The following is a 19,170-nucleotide window of genomic DNA, read 5'->3' as shown; positions in this document are numbered from 1 at the left end:
TACTATGCAGGCAAGCAGAACCTCCCACTCCACTTAGCCACAGAAGCTACTTTCTGATGATCTACTTTGGGACTGAAATTTAGGCCTTGTTTTTGTTTGTGTTTTAAATGCTTAGGCCCGAGGCAACCAGCACCGTCTCTTTAAGATAAGCAGAAGAGGCAGCACCGAATAGGACCTTTTCCTGGGTTTACAGTTAAGGATTATTGTGAAATCATTTATATCTATATATATTTTGGCTTTCACAAGACAGCAAAACACACCTCCCATTCCCTTCTTATGTTAAAGACACACAGTGCATATACAGACAGGAACAGGCTGGCCCCACCCTCCCCGCAGGACCTTAATACACACAGCTTCCTCCCCTTTTGCACTGAACCCAGCTTAGAAAGAGGGCACCTGGGAGAGCTCTCATTCCACCTCCCTGTATCCCGCCGGAGAGCTGGGCTCTGGCGCGTTTTGCAGTGATGCCACACAGGCGGTGGCGGGGGACGACACGGTCAGGCGACGTCCGACGCGCTCTAAAAGGCTGCCGGTAAAGAAGGAATAGACGTCCCCTGGAGAGCGTCCCCTGATTGTTGAGCCGCACAAGGAGGGACTTTGTAGTTCAAAGCTGAAGGCTGTTCCTTCCACACACAGCCCTAGGGCCTGGTTCGTCTCCATTGTACAGAGTCTGAGTCCTTTGCCTGGCTGCTTTCCCACGGGGAGGAGGGCTGGCGCTGCTGGCTTGGAGTCGGCCCCCCTTCACTTGGCAATTCGACAAGGCAATCAGCTGATGGTCTCCCCTCTTACAGCCCGGAGGGCTGCTGCCACTTCCCCATCCCCCTTCCAGCAGTGAGCAAGAGTCCGGTCCGTTCATTTTCCAGATCACCCCCTTCAGAAAAACCACGCTCAAAAGGCAAGCGTAGAACCCTGCAGGAGGAAGGTAAAATATACCTTGTATAGCCCCGGCTCCACAGCACGGCTCTTTGGTCCCCCTCTCCTGGTGAGACCACTCAGAGTGGTTTATGCCTCCCAGCTAACAGAGGCCCATGCCTTTAGACCCCCAGGCTCGAGCCCTAGCAGGGGAAAGGGTAACGCTCGACTTCAACAGGAGCCAACGCAAAAAAAGAAAGAGGATGGAGCAAATGAAAGGGCTCACACCCTGTCCGCCTTCAGAGGCCTCACTTTGGTGAAGAAGCTGCCTGGCCCGGCCGGTTCTGCCCATTTCTTCCTATAGAAACAATCCCATTTAGTGCAATTTAACCTTCCATTTCCCAAGGGTGGCAGGGGAGATGCCAGGACGCAGTTGGCCGGTTTTCCTCTGGCAAACGAGGTTAGTAAGGGAGCTACCTACTGGCGCTTTAAACGACGCAGTGATCCCAAGCCCTAGCAGCAAATCATACGCAGAAACTTCCGTTTAAAGTCTTTTGATGGATAGTGCTTTGTACTCATAGGGGAGGGGATACAAATTGAGCTAGTCCTCCTAGATGTCGTTAGATACCGAGAACTTGTGTCTCACAAGGGACAGGCAGGGTTACGAAATAAACAAGGATTGAAATGAAGTAGGCTTCACATCTGCCTGTTCCCGGACCCTACCGGCCTCCTGGCAGGCCCCGACGCTACCTTGGAGAAACAGGAAATTCTAGAAAAGAAGAAAGTCACTCGTGTGGCGGACATATTTGTCTGACACAGAAATGCACGGATCACAGCACTCCCTGTGCCCTGCCCCCGGGGGCGGAGGGGGGGCTGGGGGCACTCACATCGGCAGCTCTGGCACTCACTACATGTTACACTCAGGAGCACGAGAAGGAAGGAGCGACGTCCGACGTGTACACGGTCAGATCCTGTGAAGACGAAGGGTGCGGATATATGCAAACGACGGGGAAAAATAATGCCTGGCTGCAGTCAGTGAAGCTGGGCTGGTGGGGCGGTGGGCAGGGGCAAGGCCTAGGGAACAGTTAGTCACAAAGTGCTCACGGCAGGATCCTGGGGGTGGCCGGGCTGGGCTGGGCAGGGTTCTCTCCTCCCACCTGCCCCCCTAGGGGATCTGAAAGACGTTGAGTTTGCTAGTGTTTTTGAGCGTCTGTCGGCGGTTGCAGAACCAGACCCGGACGACCTCGCGGTCGTAGTTGAGCTCCTTGGCGATCTCGGTGATCTCCTGGCCGGTGGGCAGGGCGTTCTTCTCGAAGTAGGCGTTGAGGGCCTCGATGGCCTGGGGCGTGAAGGAGGTGCGGCGCTTGCGTTTCTTGGAGGGCTCGCCGCCCACGAACTCCATCAGGTTCTGCTGCCCTTCCTGGTTCCGCAGCTCGGCCTCGCTCAGCCACTTCTCCAGCACGGGCTTCAGCTTCTGGGCGCTCTTGGGGGTGATGTCCAGCTTCTCGAACCTGCAGGCAGGGCAGCGGGGAGGGAGAGAAGGCGTGAGGGTCCCGCCCTGCACCAGGGGTCCGGCACAGACAGAAGCAGCAGCGACCAAGCTCTGGGGGGGGAAGGGGCATAAGATCAAGCCGGTTACGTGGCCACCCACGCGCCGATGGTACAGTAACAAACACGACAATGGAGGCAAGTAAGAAAAGAGAACTCTGAAATGGGACGCAGGCATGGACGCATGGTTCTGGGGGATCCTCAGGAACTTGGGTCTGCCCACAAAATGGGGCCAAAGCCGGGCGCTGGGAGACTGGACTCCTGGGTTCTTTTCCCAGTTCTGGGTGGAGAGTGGTCACAGCAGTGGGGATGGGGACTCCGGTTCTATTACCAGTTTGTAGAAGAGGTGGGGTCACTGATACCCCCTAGCTGCCCCTTCCCCGAGGCCCCACCCCACCCCGCCCCTTCCCTGATGCCCCGCCCCTTCCCCTGATGCCCCGCCCCTTCTCCCTGAGCCCCCGCCTTCACACCACCCATTCCCCTGAGACCCTGCCCTCCCACCGCCCTTCCCCCGAGGCCTCACCCCGCCCCTTCTCCCCAAACCCCTGCCCTTGTGCCACCCCTTCCCGAGGCCCCGCGCCCACACCGCCTCTTCTCCCAAGACTCTGCCCCCCACTCGCTCCTCTCTGCCCCCTCTCCCCCCGTCACTTGCTCTTATGGCTGGAAAAAACGGGGGGCCATGGCACCCCCCTCCCCCGTTCCAGCATCCCTGGCGTGATTTAAAGATTAGAGGGGGAGTGGGAGTCGTGACTCCGGAGTTAATTTCCCAGGACTGGTAAAGGAGTGGGAATCTGGCTGCTGGGTTCTATTCATGGCTTTGGGCGGGGCCTGGGGTCTACAGATTACTGCAGATGGAGAGACAGGACTCTCGGGGTTCTGTTCCCAGCTCTGGGAGAGGAGCGGGGTATAGTGGTTAGAGCAGGTGGATGGGACTGGGAGTCAGGACTCCTGGGTTCTAAGTCTGGCTTTGGACGACCTATACAAATCACTCCACCTCTCTGTGCCTAGTGCCCCTCTCTGTTGGGGGCATTAGTGCTTGGCTGAAAGGAGAGCGTTATGAACACCGTTTCTGGGGTGGGCAGGGCCGGGTGCTGCTGCCCTGGCTCGGGGGATTCTCCCAGTGAAGCCAGTGGGTTCAGAAACGCTTTCTCTCCTTTTGGCTGAGTCAGTTTCCTCTTTGCTTTTTCAGGGGAGGGAGTCACGGAAACGTTACGCAGCCGAGCGGCGCCCTAGCCACTGTCTGCCCTGAACCCCCGAGCCCCGTCACAGGGCCGGCACTGAACCAAGCCGCTTACCTGCAGATGGCAGACTGGCTGTAAGCTGGTCCTTCCGTAGCCGTCAAAGCTTGACCCACCTGTGTCTGCGTCAGGCCCAGAGACAGACGTCGGATCTTAAAGTTCTTGGCAAACTCCCGAATCTCCTCCAGGTTGATTCCATCCTCCTCAATGCCCGTATTTGGAGTTTGAGGCTCTGGGGTAGGGAGGGGAGTACCGTTATGAAGTGCAGTGTGCTCTGTATCATCACATCCAGCCACAGTCCATCTCCTCACACCTCCAGGGAGATCTCGAAGTGGGAGCAGACACTGTCCATGACTGGCAGCATTCTGGTAGCCTCACCCTATGGTTAGGGCCCCACTGGGTTGACAGACAGTCTCTGCCCCAGGGTGCTTACAGTCTAAATAGACAAGCAGTGGAAGGGGAAACTGAGGCAGAAAGAGGGGAAGCGACTTGCCCAGTGGCAGAGGCTGAAAGAGAACCCAGGTCTCCCAAGGCCCAGACCAGCACCACATCCACAGGACACACTGCCATGCTAGGGGAAGCAAGTCCAACATGGGACTTGGCTTGTTCTAGAGTGCTTTGTGTCTCGGGCAGCAGCTCGTCGGGGCTGGGATCTGCTTGACACAGGGCACTGGCATCGCTATAGACATAACAATGCTAACATTGCACTGCTTCGCAACATCTGTTTCGCTGTTTAAAGGCTTTTCCTCCCCACCAAAAATGCTTCCACAGAAATGCTTCCATTTTCCTTTGTTTTATAAACAAATTGGAAGCTTCACCCAGCACGTGCCAGCGCCCCTACAATAACAACCCAGCGCGCGCAGCTCGCCAGCGCCCCTACAATAACAACCCAGCGTGCGCAGCTCGGAGCTCACCAGCGACCCTACAATAACAACCCAGCGCGCGCAGCTCGGAGCTCACCAGTGACCCTACAATAACAACCCAGCGCGCGCAGCTCGGAGCTCACCAGCGCCCCTACAATAACAACCTAGCGCGCGCAGCTCGGAGCTCACCAGCGACCCTACAATAACAACCCAGCGCGCGCAGCTCGGAGCTCACCAGCGACCCTACAATAACAACCCAGCGCGCGCAGCTCGGAGCTCACCAGTGACCCTACAATAACAACCCAGCGTGCGCAGGTCGGAGCTCACCAGCGCCCCTACAATAACAACCTAGCGTGTGCAGCTTGGAGCTCACCAGCAACCCTACAATAACAACCCAGCGTGGCAGCTCGGAGCTCACCAGCGACCCTACAATAACAACCCAGCGTGCGCAGGTCGGAGCTCACCAGCGCCCCTACAATAACAACCTAGCGTGTGCAGCTCGGAGCTCACCAGCAACCCTACAATAACAACCCAGCGTGGCAGCTCGGAGCTCACCAGCGACCCTACAATAACAACCCAGCGCGCGCAGCTCGGAGCTCACCAGCGACCCTACAATAACAACCCAGCGTGCACAGCTCACCAGTGACCCTACAATAACAACCCAGCGTGCGCAGCTCGGAGCTCCCCAGCGACCCTACAATAACAACCCAGCGCGCGCAGCTCGGAGCTCACCAGCGACCCTACAATAACAACCCAGCGCGCGCAGCTCGGAGCTCACCAGCGACCCTACAATAACCCATTGTGCACCATACTGGCTCTGTGTCCTGTACTCTCACCACTAGACCCTGCTTCCTCTCCTACAATCACTGAGAAGGGCTAAGCCTCAGGGGTCACATCACACACTCTCCAATTCCTACAAAGGGAGTGCAAGCTGCCTGTCCCCCCACCCCCGCATGAAATGGACAGGACTCGAGAGGTGCTTACTGGAAACCAGCTGGCTCACTGTCGGGGTCTCCGAGCAAGTGATGGGAACGGGCGCGGAAGAGGGCTTAGCGGCAGGGGCTGGGTTTGCGATGACCACGGCTGGCTGGGGCAGAGCAGGGGCAGGCTGGATTGGCTGAACCTGGTAACACAGCAAACAACAAGGCTCAGTGCATGTAGTCCAGATGGATGGAGAGGGTTGTGGCAAGCTCTCAGCTGCGGTAAAGCCCTGGCCACCCACCCGGCTTCTGCTCTGCTACGGCAATTCCCTGTTGGCATAGGCCCAGGCATCGGTGGCGTATGTTAAAGCCGCCCCCGTGCTACTCCAACTCATGCCAGGGTCACGGCTGGCACAGACTGGATCTCTGGTCTTCCCCTGGGCTGAATGGAGCTTGGCTGCAGGACAGAATCTGGCCCGTAGACAGGCAATCAGCACAAGTGACCTGCAGGCAAAGCAGGTATCTGTTCAATTCCAACGTGCCAGGGCTGCCTGACCTGGCTAAAAGGTGTCCTAGACGGTGACCTCTGGCATTGGATCCGGGAGCTGCCACCTTGGGGGGACCTCTGGAGGGAACTGCCACTTTGACTCCTTCCAAAGGGAGAGGTCAGGCTCAGTCTCTGAACAGCCTAACGGGGCACCGGAGAATTCAGCAGGGTGCTAGGTCCTGGCAGAGGCTCCCACAGGTTGTTTAAAGCTCAGTAAGTGGATCCGTAAAGGGCCAGTGCCCAAGTCACCAACCTCCCCAGGCCTTGGGGAGCTGCTGCGCATGGCATTACGCTGGTGCGCGGCCACAGACACCAGCTGCTTGGCTCCCTGAGAAGGTGCCTGTTAGACAGCCGTCACCCGCCGCTCACCTCATTCTTTGCTGGGGACTCTGGGGCGCTGGGTTTCCGGATGGCCGCTGTCTGGAGGGCGCTGCTGGCTAACGTAGCGATGACCTGCCCTTGGGCGTTCAGCAGCAGCTGCGGGGTCACCGCCTGCACCTGCAGGTTCTGGGCCGGCAAAACAGCTGGGGTGGCATTGGCCGTCGTGATCCCAGCCGGGTTCACCACCCAGGGCAGCGTCCCAATGACCTGCAGAGGAGACAAGAACGGGAGCTGGGGTGCGTGGCACACCAATACCCTTCCCCGCCTCCCGTCCGGCAGGATGGAGTTCCCCCCTCCTGGGGCTGGATACGGGACACTGGATGGGGTGAGCCGGTGCTCTGGGGTGGTGCTGAGAATTCTCTCTCAAGTGCTCGGCTAGCTGGTTCATGCTCACATGCTCAGGGTCTAACTGATGGCCATATGTGGGATCGGGAAGAAATTTCCCCCAGGTGACCTTGATTTCACCTTCCTCTGCAGCACGGGGCCCGGGTCACTGACTAGGATCATCTGGGCATACCTCACTTAATCAATTCCCTGCCTCTGCATGGGCCCTGGGCACTGGGGGCACAGTTGGGTCACCTGTGGGCTGCAACACGTGGATCTAATTCTGGCTGAGTGGTGCCGATGGCCTGTGATACACAAGAGGGTCAGACCAGCTGATCTGGCGGTCCCTTCTGGCCTTGAACTCTATGACTATCTTTATCCTGAGTGACAGCTCTCCCATAGGAAGGCTTTATGAGTGGCAAGGGAGGGTTATCCTCCTGTTGTCTATGGGAGCCCGTCCCCTGTACCTGTCCCTGGGCGTTGGTCAGGATCTGGCTCGTTATCCCTTGGACGCTGGGAATGGTGTTCGCGATCACCGGGGCGGCGGCCAGGGAGCTGAGGAGCTGGGTTTGGCCCCCCAGAGAAGCTGCGCTGATCTGTAGAGAAAACAGGAGTCGGAGGTTAAACACATGCACTCAGCCATGTCTCGTTCAGTGGGGAAACGCCCCCTCCGGCTCCCTCTTATGGGCAGGAATCCTCTAGCTGCCTTAGGTACCTATCTGGCCCCCAGTTCTTCACACAGTGCACAGTCAACCTGTGGAACTCCTTGCCTGAGGAGGTTGTGAAGGCTAGGACTAGAACAGGGTTTAAAAGAGAACTGGATAAATTCATGGAGGTTAAGTCCATTAATGGCTATTAGCCAGGATGGGTAAGGAATGGTGTCCCTAGCCTCTGTTTGTCAGAGGGTGGAGATGGATGGCAGGAGAGAGATCACTTGATCACTACCTGTTAGGTTCACTCCCTCTGGGGCACCTGGCATTGGCCACTGTCGGTAGACAGGATACTGGGCTGGATGGACCTTTGGTCTGACCCAGTACGGCCGTTCTTATGTTCTTATTACGGTAGTATCTCGACACTTCACAATCTTTGTTGTGCTCCTCTTCACAAACCCCGGGGAGGCAGGGCAGGGCAGTGCTACTATCTTCACTTTACAGATGGGGCGCTGAGGTGCAGAGAGACCACAAATGAAGACATCATTGTAGCACAGGTAGGCATAGCCCTGCTAGCATTAAGCTAGCTAGCCCGGGGGACCGGAGCAGCGGGACAGAGCCTGGGGCCGGCTCGCGACCTGAATTTGTACCCAGGGTTCCCGGCGGGCTTGTACTTGGGCAGTTAGGCTATGCCACCACAGCTTCACTATTACTGTGCTAGCTAGATCAAAGCTAGCGCAGGGATGCCTCCACACGCTAACAGTCACAGCTTCATTTGCGGCCCAGTTGCAGGCAGGAAGCCTGGGAGGCAGCAAGGAAGTGAACCCAGGCCTGCAAAGTTCCAGGTTAGCACCATAACCACTAGGCCATCCTTCCTCTTCTAGGTACCATCTTTCAAGGATAGACTCCGCATATCTCGGCTCGCCACCCAGCCTGCTTCTGCTGTGTCAGTGACGGCAGCCAGCCCAACCCGCCGGCTGCTCCCACCAGTCCCCGTGTCCTTTCTCCCACCCCGCTCCCATCAGCCCCATTTTTACAGATGGGGAAACTGAGGCACGGAGCAGCAAAACGACTTGCCCAAGGTCCTCCAGCTGGTCAGTGGCAGAGCCAGGAATGGAACGCAGCTCTCCTCCCTCCCAGTCCAGTGTTATATCCACTAGGCAACACTGCCTCCTGTTCTGGGCAGCTATAAATGATGACACAAGGGGCCAGAATCAGGCCCCTGTGTGAGCTGCTCTGTCAATACCGACTGCCCGACGTCAGGACAGACAGCTCAGCTCCCAGAGATTCTTTGGAGCGTCACACCAGCTCCTTACTATGCCAGGGTTAAAGGCAAATCCCGCAGGCTGGACTGTGATTTGCGTCTGCGTCTCCAACGGCTTTGCCACGGGTGGCGGCGGGGCGGCGGGCTGGGGCAGGATGGCCGGCGGGCTCTGGAGCGAGGGCTGCGGCTGGAACACGGCCTGCGTTTGGACGGAGGGCCGCGGCTGGACCGTCGGCGGAGCCTGCAGCGGCTGGGCAGGCTGCATTGGGGCTGGCATTGCCGTGTTCAGGACCGCAGCTGCTGAAAGCAGAGCAGAGACATGGACGCTGAATCGCCATAACACGCCACTCTCTTTGCCCGTCCCTGCAACAAACTATCATCGTAATACCTAGCCTCATCCAGAGCCTTTAAACTGAGCCCCCACCCGAGCCCTTCTTATCCATGCACCAGCACTGGCCTCTGTTCTGTCCTTTGGATGCCTGGCACTAGTACAAAGGAGAAGGGTGCGTGGGATCCAGGACAGGGCGGGCCCATGGGCTGTCTGGCAGAAGACCAGTTGCCAACTCTGTTGGCTTTATCACCCGTCTCGTGATTTAGGGTATTCACCCCATGGAGCACCAGCTCTTGGGGTCAGGGGACTACGGAAGAATCTCAGCTTTCGTCTAAGAAACTGGACGTATGTTTCTAGCCCCCGCGGCTGCAGAGAGACGCTGGGAAACATCCCTAGCGCTTTGCATCAGTCGGTCTCGAAGGGTTTTACAAAGGAGGCCGGGGGGGGGGGGGGGGGGTGACGGGGCGGTGACATGACACGCCCAAGGTCATCCAGAAAGCCAGCGGCGGAGTTAGGAAAAGAACCACGGAGTCCTGAATCCCAGCCCAATGCTCTAGGTCTATCACACGTCAGTTCCTGTATCAAGGCCTGTGTGTGATCACAGGCAGGGGTTACACGGATATGCAGGAGTGCAGGGCACCTGAGTGCCATCCGCAGCCGTCACAACCCAAGGGGGGGACAATCTCGAACGACTAGAAGGCCTACGAAACCATCCCATGGCTCAGGCACGATCCACGCCGCCCTCCCCTCCCTCTGTGCTGCCTGTCTAGACATCCAGATGGTCCTCATCAGCCTAGTATGGGAGCATCTCACAATCTGTAACACACTGTGGGGGAAGACAGGGCGATTATCCCCATTTTATAGGTGGGGGGACCAAGGCACAGGGTTGGGTACGTGCCTAGTCCCAGGTCGCAGAGTAAATCCACGAGAGAACCAGGATGTGAACCCAGTTCCGCAGAGTCCCCGTCGGCTGCCTTATCCGCCAGACCATCATTTAGGAGCAGCTTCTTGTTGAGAGGCAGGTGCACCCTCCACCCCACCCCTTTTTGGAAGGGAGTTGGCAAAGTTCAAAAACCCTGGTCTGTCAAACGACCCCAGAATCTGAAAGGTCCCATCTGGATCCACCCTTAACTCTGTAAAGGGAACCAAACTGGCCATCGGGCCGCGAACACACACAGCGGCAACCGCAGAACTAGGCAGTGCGAGGGAGCCAGCCCTTTGGGGCTTCAAAGCAATTAGACGCATTAGCTAAACACGGCTCCACCAGGAGACAGGTCAGCGTTAGTCTCCTGCACCAGATGAACCGAGAGGGCACTGTTCACCCCTGTGGCAGCATGAGGCCTCAGCGCTGCTGAAGCCTTCCAGCTTACGTGGTAGACAAGCCATATGGACTTAAGTGGTGCCTAGACCTCATGCCGGCCCCCTGTGCGGGGTGGATTTCACCCAGAGAGCGAGCATGGCTCCCCTACCAACCCAGCCGCGGACTCAGAATTTAAATGCAGATCCTGGCCTTGCGCTCAGAGCACTGGCCCTTGCTTCTTCCCAGACACAGAGAAATCAATGTAACCTTCCTTGCCCTGCATGAGCCTGCAGTCCTTATGCATGCAAAGCCAGCTGGAGCCAATGGGAGCTTTTGCCTGCCAAAGAACAGCAGATTCAGGCCCGGTGCTTGCAGCTTTACCCCGTTCCCAGGCCAGGTGGACTTTGACTCAGCACAAGCAACGGGACATTTGACCCGTTCAGGGATGTTCTAAGGCAGAGGAGCGGCCAGTACCTTGCAAGTTGGCTATAGGTGGTTTGAAAATTCCCCCTGTAGGAGAAGCAGCCGTCAGTCCGGGAAGGGCAGCGACCGTTGCTGTAGGAAATGTCCACACGGCCAGCCCCTGCTGACCAGCCACTTGACCTGCAATACTGATGGGGATAAGAAGAGGTTGAGTAACTGCCCCTGCTGGAACCATTACTCCTGTCACAACTGTTGCTAAGTTTTCCTGAGTCAAGACCTGCAAAAGTAAACAAGATTTAAAAAAGAAAAGGAAAAAAAAAATCAGCGCCACTGCAGACAGCACCAGCGCGCCAGCCGCATTAGCGAGCGCACACGGTCTTTCCAAGGCACGCTTTGCCCCAGCCAGGGGGAGCCTGCCTGAGCCACGCGTGGGCGTGGGATCGCTCCCGTCTTAGCAGCTGGGTTCCAGCTGAGTGGAGCCCCCCCGGAGGCTGGTTGTCAAATCACCACCAGAGGGGGCCTTTTTTTTTTTTTTTTTTTTCCTTAGTGCAACCCTACAGAATCATTTCCAGCAGCAGCTCAACGCCACGGGGCCCTCTGTGGCGGGCGCTATACGGAGGAGTGGCCAGGGATGGATCAGGACACAGAACCTATGCTCCATGCCTAGGTGGGTTGTTTCATTCAAACCCCACCCCACCACCGGGTGCTCTCCCACTGGGCAAGTCTCTGTGCAAAACACACAGCGCTGTTTCAGGGACCATTAACAACCGATACACGACGGGGAGCGTTGGAAGAGCGTGTGTGAATCCCATGTGTCCGTGGCACCCTCACAGGTGCGTCCACCTCACCGCTTGAGCCTCCCCTCCCACATGCCGGACACAGGAGAAATACCCCGCGCTCTTCCTCCTGCTCGCCGTCCGCGTTTGCTCCCTTCCCACGCCCAGCTGCGGGACTGCCGGGTAGTTACCTGTGGCGCAGCTTGCACGGCCAAGGGAGCTAGGGTTTGGGATAGCTGGCTCGTTGCTGGGTTGAAGGTGGTGACGGACGAGACGCTGGTGGGAGCCATTCCAGGCAATGACTTCACTTCGCCTTGAGAGGAGGAAATAACACAACGTCAAGAGACCCTGTTACTTAAGTGTAATGATAATCACAATTATATAGCGCTTTTCAACTACAGATCTCCAGAGCTGCATTATTTCCCCTTATGGGGAAACTGAGGAACAGGGAGGGGGGGGGATGACTTGCTCAAGGTCACTTAGCAAATTAGTGGCAGGGCCTGGAATTGAACCCAGGACTCAAGTCGCAGTCCCGTTCCCTAACTGCTAGGCCGCATTGTCGTCTACGTACATAATGAGGCTTTCTGTCATTTTTTTTTTTGGCTCAGGCAACAGAGCGTGGCTCTAATGTGGCAGCCTCTCCCCTACCCCAAAAGAAGCAGAACATCAGAACAGCCATACTGGGTCCATCTAGCCCAGTATCTTGTCTTCCAACAGTGGCCACTACCAGGTGCTTCAGAGGAACTGAACAGAAGAGGGTGATGTATCGAGTGATCCATCCTGTCATCCAGTCCCAGCTTCTGGCAGTCAAGAGGTTTAGGGACACCTAGAACATGGAGTTGGGTCCCCAACCGCCTTAAAAATAAAATAATAATATATGGAGATATACCTATATCATAGAACTGGAAGGGACCTTGAAAGGTCATCAAGTCCAGTCCCCTGCCTTCACTAGCAGGACCAATTTTTTGCCCCAGATCCCTAAATGGCCCCCTCAAGGATTGAACTCACAACCCTGGGTTTAGCAAGCCAATGCTCAAACCACTGAGCTATCCCTCAACAAGGCCTTGACTGATAGCCATCGATGCACCTGTCCTATAACCCACTTATACTTTTGGAACTCACCACATCCCCCAGCAATGAGGTTCACAGGCTGACTACGAGTGGTGTGAAGAAGTGCTTCTTTCTGTTCGTCGTAAACCCGCTGCCTGTTAATTTCATATCAGGTGACCCCTGAGTCTCGTGTTTTCATTTTAAATAGGAGGTCAGGATTCTTACCCCCCATTTTGTAGAGGGGGACACTGAGGCACAAAGCAGAGAAGCCACTTGCCCACAGAGCTTAGTGGCAAAGTTGGGACTAGAACTCAGGTGTTCGGTGTCCCACGCCGATGCTCTATCCACTAGGCCTGCCTGCCTCACAGTTGGTAATGCCCCTGGTCTGGCCACCTCAGCCATGCATGGAGTCAAGCTGACACCTTGTGGCCAGACATAGGCATTGCAATTCTGTAATCTTGGATGGCAGTAGCGTTCAGAAAAGGCACCAAAATTTTTGGCACAGATTGTTAATGAGCACCACCCTCCCATTGCTACCTCTGGGTAAGAGAGGCTACATCACAGCTACATTACATGCATCTTCCTTCTCCTCCACCTTGGACTCTAAGACCGAAGTCATTTTCTGCCCAAAGGAGCTGACGATCGTAGGATAACAACACTATCTTGGCAGCTGTCCCCCCAAAAACATAACTTACCAAACTGAAACCCAAGAACACTTCACCCACCATTGAAAGGCAGCCACCTCTGGGGTGGGACGCAGCAGCTGTTTATCAGCACGTATCAACACTCCAGAACAGCCTAGGGCAGGCAGGGAAGAAAAATCCCACAGCCCTACACTGCTTCAGCCGTTTGCTTTGGCATCATGGCTGCAAAGGAGACTAGGGTATGTCTACACTGCATACTAAGCTAAGTCTGAGACCAAGCTCCCCTTATGTGCACACACAAATGTGTGTGAGTTGGGGCAGGCAAGCCCTCAGGACACCAACGGCTCCACAGACCCTGCTTGGGTCCCACTGTGACTCAGGTCCAATTCCTGTCATTTTGCAGTGTGGACGCAAATCAAGCCGCAGCCCATCCTCCTCTCTAAGGCCCGGGTGGTAAAGAACATGGCACATGGAGAAAAAGAGACTCCCTCTAACCCTTCTTATGGATTACGTCGAGGAGCGTTCCTTGCTGTTACTGTCAAAGGGGCGGACTGGATTTGGATCTCCATGCAGCCCCGTCTCCACAAAGAGCCAGGCAGCAACCTGGGTAGGTGCACGCATCGTACGCAGAAGTGTTTTCTTCTTCACAACCAGTGTGTATTAACCCCACGTATCCCTGGGCGGACCGGCGCATAGGCTGCGCCTCCCCAAACAGCCCAGCGTGGCCCCGCCCATATTCCTCCCCAAAGCCCCCTCCTGCTTGCCCTTCCCCTTTGCCCCCAGCCCAGGCAGGCTGCTCCTCTTCAGAGCTAGTGCGGCTGGGACTTGGCGGGGGCTGGAGCTGCCCACCGCTGGGGGGGCCCCCAGGCGCCGCACCGCCTGCTGCTTGGGGCAGGGTGCTGACGGCTGCGAGAAGGAGGGGCTCCAGCGGGGAAAGGAGGCAGGTCCTCAGGTGGGGTGGCCGGGGGCTAGCCTCCCATAACCAACGGTTCACCCGCCACCCTTGCGCGTATCAGATTCACCACACTGACTATTACTGGGATCAGAGAAGCACCTACAGGCCCTGCCCATCTGAGCTCAGAGCCCTGTTCTGCTAGGAACTGAACATAGTACCTACTAAAAAGCTTACAATCTAAACCAAGGGAGGGGAAACCGAGGCACGGGGCATGACTTGTCCAGGGTCCTGGGATAGAACCCAGGTCTCCTGGCTCACAGTCCAGTGGCTAGTGAAGCACATGGCCACATCCGACAGCCATCGGTTTCATCCGTTTTGTTGACAGGCAGAAAACTCAATGGAAGGACCGTGCCAGAGTCTGCTGGGAGGGTTAGGATTAGAAAGTCAATTGAAATTGGGAGTATATTTTTCACGGGAATTTTTGGCCGACTCAGGAGGTTTTCTAGGTCTTGGGCATTTTCCTAATCATTTGCACTAACCAACGGGTGTGGGGTGGAACAGTGAAACAGCACAGTGTAGAGGGCCTCGTACCAGTTGTCCCTCCACAAGTGGTCTCCAGGTTTGGCTGCACGTCTTCTCTTCCTGGTTCACTTGTTTCCACAGGGCAGCTGCTTGCGACTTCTCCAGCTGTTGCTTCCAAAGCTTTCCCATCATCCTCTGCTGGAAGTGGGGCGTCCACTCCCACCTCCAGCACTCGGATCGTCTCGTGACTCGACATCACAATGACCTGGAAGCAGACAGCAAAGCGTAAGTAAGATCTCAACGGGCACAAACCCTGAAAGAGACAAACAAGAAGAAGGCATGATTCTCTCGGCTTCACACTCTCCATCCACAGCAAAAGGCAGAGCTAGACTGGATCCATCTATCTATCTATCCATCCATCCCTATACACATCCATCCATCATCCATCCCCATACATAGCTGTCTATCCATCCATGCTCATACACATCCATCTATCCATCCATACCCATACACATCCATCCATCTATCTATTTATCTATCTATCCAGCCATCCCCATACACCCCCTCTATCTATCCATCCCATGCACCCCCTCTATCTATCTATCTATCTATGCATCCCATGGACCCCCTCTATGTAATCTATCTATCTATCTATCTATCCAGCCATCCGCATACACATCTGTCTGTTTATCCAGCCAACCCGTATCTATCTATCTATCTATCCATCCATCCATCCCATGGGCCCCCTCTATCTAATCTATCTATCCAGCCATCCCCATACACATCTGTCTGTTTATCCAGCCATCCCCATATCTATCTATCTATCTATCCCTATCCACCCCCTCTATCTATCTATCTATCCTCATCCACCCCCTCTATCTATCTATCTATCTATCCATCCATCCTCATCCACCCCCTCTAGCTATCTATCTATCCATCCATCCATCCATCCCATGGACCCCCTCTATCTATCTATCTATCTATCTATCCAGCCATCCCCATACACATCTGTCTGTCTGTGTGTCTGTCTAATCACACTAGGCGCAGCTGTAACTGTTTCATCACCATTGCAGTTAGTCAAAAACAGCCAGGCCAGATCCTCAACTGGTGTAAATCAACTGTAGCTCCATCAGTCATTGGGCCACCTCTCCAGCTGGTGGGAGCTGGCCCGGCTCCACTGACGTCACCGGGGCAGCCCCTCAATTGGTGTGAATCAGCACAGCTCTATTGAAATCAATGGGCCGAAGCCCCAACGGGTGTAAATCAGTGACACACCACTGAAGCCAGTGTTGATGTACACCCGCTGAGGCTCTGGCCCTGAGCTGAAGGGCAAGCTATTCCCAAGCCCGACGCCAGGCTCTGCTGCCACCAATCCGTGGAAAGAAACCAACATACTTGCTCGTTAACCGTCAGGGAAGCTTCCTGGGGTTGCACGTCCATGATTGGTCACTGCGTGCTGCGGGGGGTGGGGTGGACTCACTCTCCACATGCTGCAAGCAAGAAGACAATGGTCACAAGAGCATCTGCTACTAAACCGGTGTCACACCCGCCACGGGGTCAAATCTTGGAACAACTTGCAAGAGTTGAAGCAACATGCCCCCTTGCATGTCACACCCCGAAGCCACACGGGAACAGTCCCGAGACCAGGCTCCCTTCGCACTGTGGGGTAGCTGACGGAGCGAGGCACAGGCACCCTGGCTTCTCCATACCACTTACACCTTGTAGAGCTGTTCACACCAGTGCAAAGCGGGTGTTAAAATGCTCCTCTTCCAAACCATTTCCGCTTCGCAACAGGTCACTGACTGCAACAAGTGCAGGGCAATGGAAGGTTGGGAGCACAGGCGCTGACCTGCATTTTTCCCGGGCTCCACCCTAAGGCCCCGCCCCCACTCCGCCCCTTTCCCTGAGGCCCTGCCACGCCTCTTTCCACCCCGGCTCCGCCCCCTCTCTTGAGGTCTCCTGCCCTCCCCTGAGCGCTTCCTTACCAGCCACCCAACAGCTGATCGGTGGCCCCACCCAACAGCTGATCGGTGGCCCCACCCAACAGCTGATCGGTGGCCCCACCCAACAGCTGATCGGTGGCCCCACCCAACAGCTGATCGGTGGCCCCACCCAACAGCTGTGGTTGGTGGGTTCTGAGCACCTTCTATTTTTTTTCCATGGGTGCTTGAGTCCCGGAGCACCCACGCAGTCGGCGCCGATAGTTTGGAGCCAGGACTCCCGGGTTCTACTCCTGGTTCTACCACTAACTTCCTTGGGGAAAGGGTTGGTATGTCAGTGTCCCCTTCTCTATGCTGGGTGTGGGAGGCGGGTGAGCTAATATTGATCATATCTCACAAGGGGAGTGTGTGTGTGTGTGTGTATGAGGGGACTTGTGTGATTCACTTAGTAAAGCGGAAGTGCTGAATAGCCAATGAGAGAAGGCAGGGGCAGCGTGCGGAGCCACCTGGAGATTTCACTAAAAATACCCATCCCCACTCCACCCCAAACGAAGCAATGGATCAGTGCAAGAATGTCTACTGATTGGGAGGAGAAAACATCCCAGATGAGAATCTACCAGCAGAAAAGCGAAACCCGCCCCTCGGGATCAAACCATTCTCCCTCTCCTTGGAAAAACAGACTCATGCTAACACATTTCTTTAGGCTGGCATTTTCCTCTCCTGCTGTCCATGGGGATTACGCGCCTAACTCCCATAAACCCGCTGAAAATTCCAGCCTTAAAGAGCAGCTAATTCCTAAGAGGACACTGCCTCTTCGCCTGGCACAGGACCCTCAAGGCGCTCAGATCTTTGAAGACTTGCCCTCGGCCATCCTGCGTCTCGGCAGGGGAATGTGAGGGGCAACAGAGTCGATTTGCTCTTTCCTATGAGGATCCTTTCTTGACGCTGGTTTAAATTTCATGGCGGGCAAGATTTGTTTTGGAAGGATCTCAGTGCACCTGTTAAAGAGGAAACCGATCCTCTCGTAACGGCCTTCATGAGCTTATTTGTTCACGTACCGTCCCCTCGCTGCCTTACAGACGTGTAATTGCCTTTAGAAGAGGCTGATGAATTTTTTATTAGGAAGGGCTCTGGGATGCATTTAGCCGGCCAGGCTGCTTGACATTCAGAACTACTTGATGCAGGCGTGAAAGTGTCCTTGTTGACGCAGCTGCGGAGGAGTTGGGTTAGGAGTTACCAGCAATGGAGAAAAGCAGCAGAGAGACCCCAAATGACTTCTGCCTCAAGACTCTTTGTGAATAGGGATGCCAACCCTCCCGGACTGGCCGGGAGTCTACCAGAATCTGCCTCAATCTCCTGGTGACTATTAAAAGCAATCCAGCAGATTTTAATACACCAAAAGTCCGGTTGGCGGCACAACAGGGCTAAGGCAGGCTCCCTGCCTGCCCTGGCTTTGTGCGGCTCCCAACAGCAGACGGCATGTCCGGCTCCTAGGTGCAGGGATGGCCAGGGGGTCTCCGCACGCTGCCCCCCGCATCCCGCGGGAACTGTGGCCAATGGGAGCTGCAGGGGCGGTGGCTGCAGGCAGGGGCAGCGCCTGCAGGCAGGGGCAGCGTGCGGAGCCACCTGGCCACCCCTGAACCTAGGCGCCGGACATGCCAGTCGCTTCCGGGAGCCACCCGAGGTAGGCACCACCTGGAGTATGCACCCCTCAACTCCTCCCGCACCCCAACCCCTGCCCCAGCCCTAAGCTCCCTCCCGCACCCAAACTCCCTCCCAGAGCCCACACCCCCTCCTGCACCCCAACCCACTGCCCCAGCCTGGTGAAAGTGAGTGAGGGTAGGGGAGAGCAAGCAACAGAGGGGGGGCGATGGAGTGAGCAGGGGCGGGGCCTCAGAGAATGGGCGGGGCAAGGGTGTTTGGGTTTGTGTGATTAGACAGTTGACAACCCTACTTGTGAACGTCTTGTTGCTAGGGTCTTGCCTACATGGGAGAGTTTAACAATGTGGAAATATAACTTCAGCCACTCAAGGCAGGACTAAATATTATCTTTTCTAGACCAGCCCTGACAGGTGTTTGTCTCACCTGTTCTTAAAAATCTCCAATGACAAAGATCCCACAACCTCCCTAGGCAATTTATTCCAGTGCTTAACCACCCTGACAGTTAGGAAGTTTTTCCTAATGTCCAACCTAAACCACCCTTGCTGTAATTTAAGCCCATTGCTTCTTGTCCTATCCTCAGAGGTTAAAGAGAACAATTTTTCTCCCTCCTCCTTGTAACAACCTGTTATGTACTCGAAAACTTATCATATCCCCTCTCAGTCTTCTCTTCTAAACAAGACTAAAGAGACCCAATTTTTTCAATCTTTCCTCATAGGTCATGTTTTCTAAACCTTTACCCATTATGAATTATGACTAAAGCAAAGAATTCTCATTGGCTGAGATTTTCAAAATTGACTAGTGTTTTTTTTCCCTGGGTGCCCAACATGAGAGACCTAAAAAGGGCCTGTTTTCAAAAGTGGGGCCTTCAGTGCTCTCTGAAAATCAAGGTCCCTTTACGACGGTCCAAGACAGCACGGACACTGACTTTCAGCTTTTCCTGGGGGTGCTCCACCCTGAGGCCCCGCTCCCACTCCACCCATTCCCCCAAAGCGTCACCCTCGCTCGCCTCTTCCCGCACCTCTTCCCCTCGAGGCCTCACC

The 19,170-nt window shown here is 55.7% G+C and overlaps 1 protein-coding gene across 1 annotated transcript; it reads right to left on the bottom strand.

The window, feature by feature from the left end:
• Positions 1-2,017: 2,017 nt before the first annotated feature.
• POU6F1 (POU class 6 homeobox 1) lies at positions 2,018-15,968 on the bottom strand. The gene is made up of 10 exons (XM_065419567.1): positions 15,924-15,968; positions 14,598-14,793; positions 11,609-11,730; positions 10,693-10,918; positions 8,640-8,887; positions 7,141-7,269; positions 6,338-6,556; positions 5,486-5,624; positions 3,696-3,870; positions 2,018-2,363 (listed from the first exon to the last, which is right to left on the bottom strand). The coding sequence occupies exons 1-10, from the start codon at positions 15,966-15,968 to the stop codon at positions 2,018-2,020; spliced, it is 1,845 nt and encodes a 614-aa protein (XP_065275639.1).
• Positions 15,969-19,170: the final 3,202 nt, after the last annotated feature.

This window comes from Emys orbicularis, chromosome 19 (assembly GCF_028017835.1).
Source record: "Emys orbicularis isolate rEmyOrb1 chromosome 19, rEmyOrb1.hap1, whole genome shotgun sequence".
NCBI lineage: Eukaryota > Metazoa > Chordata > Testudines > Emydidae > Emys > Emys orbicularis.
The sequence above is the reverse complement of the archived record's forward strand: the minus strand, read 5'-3'. Positions and strand labels throughout refer to the sequence as shown.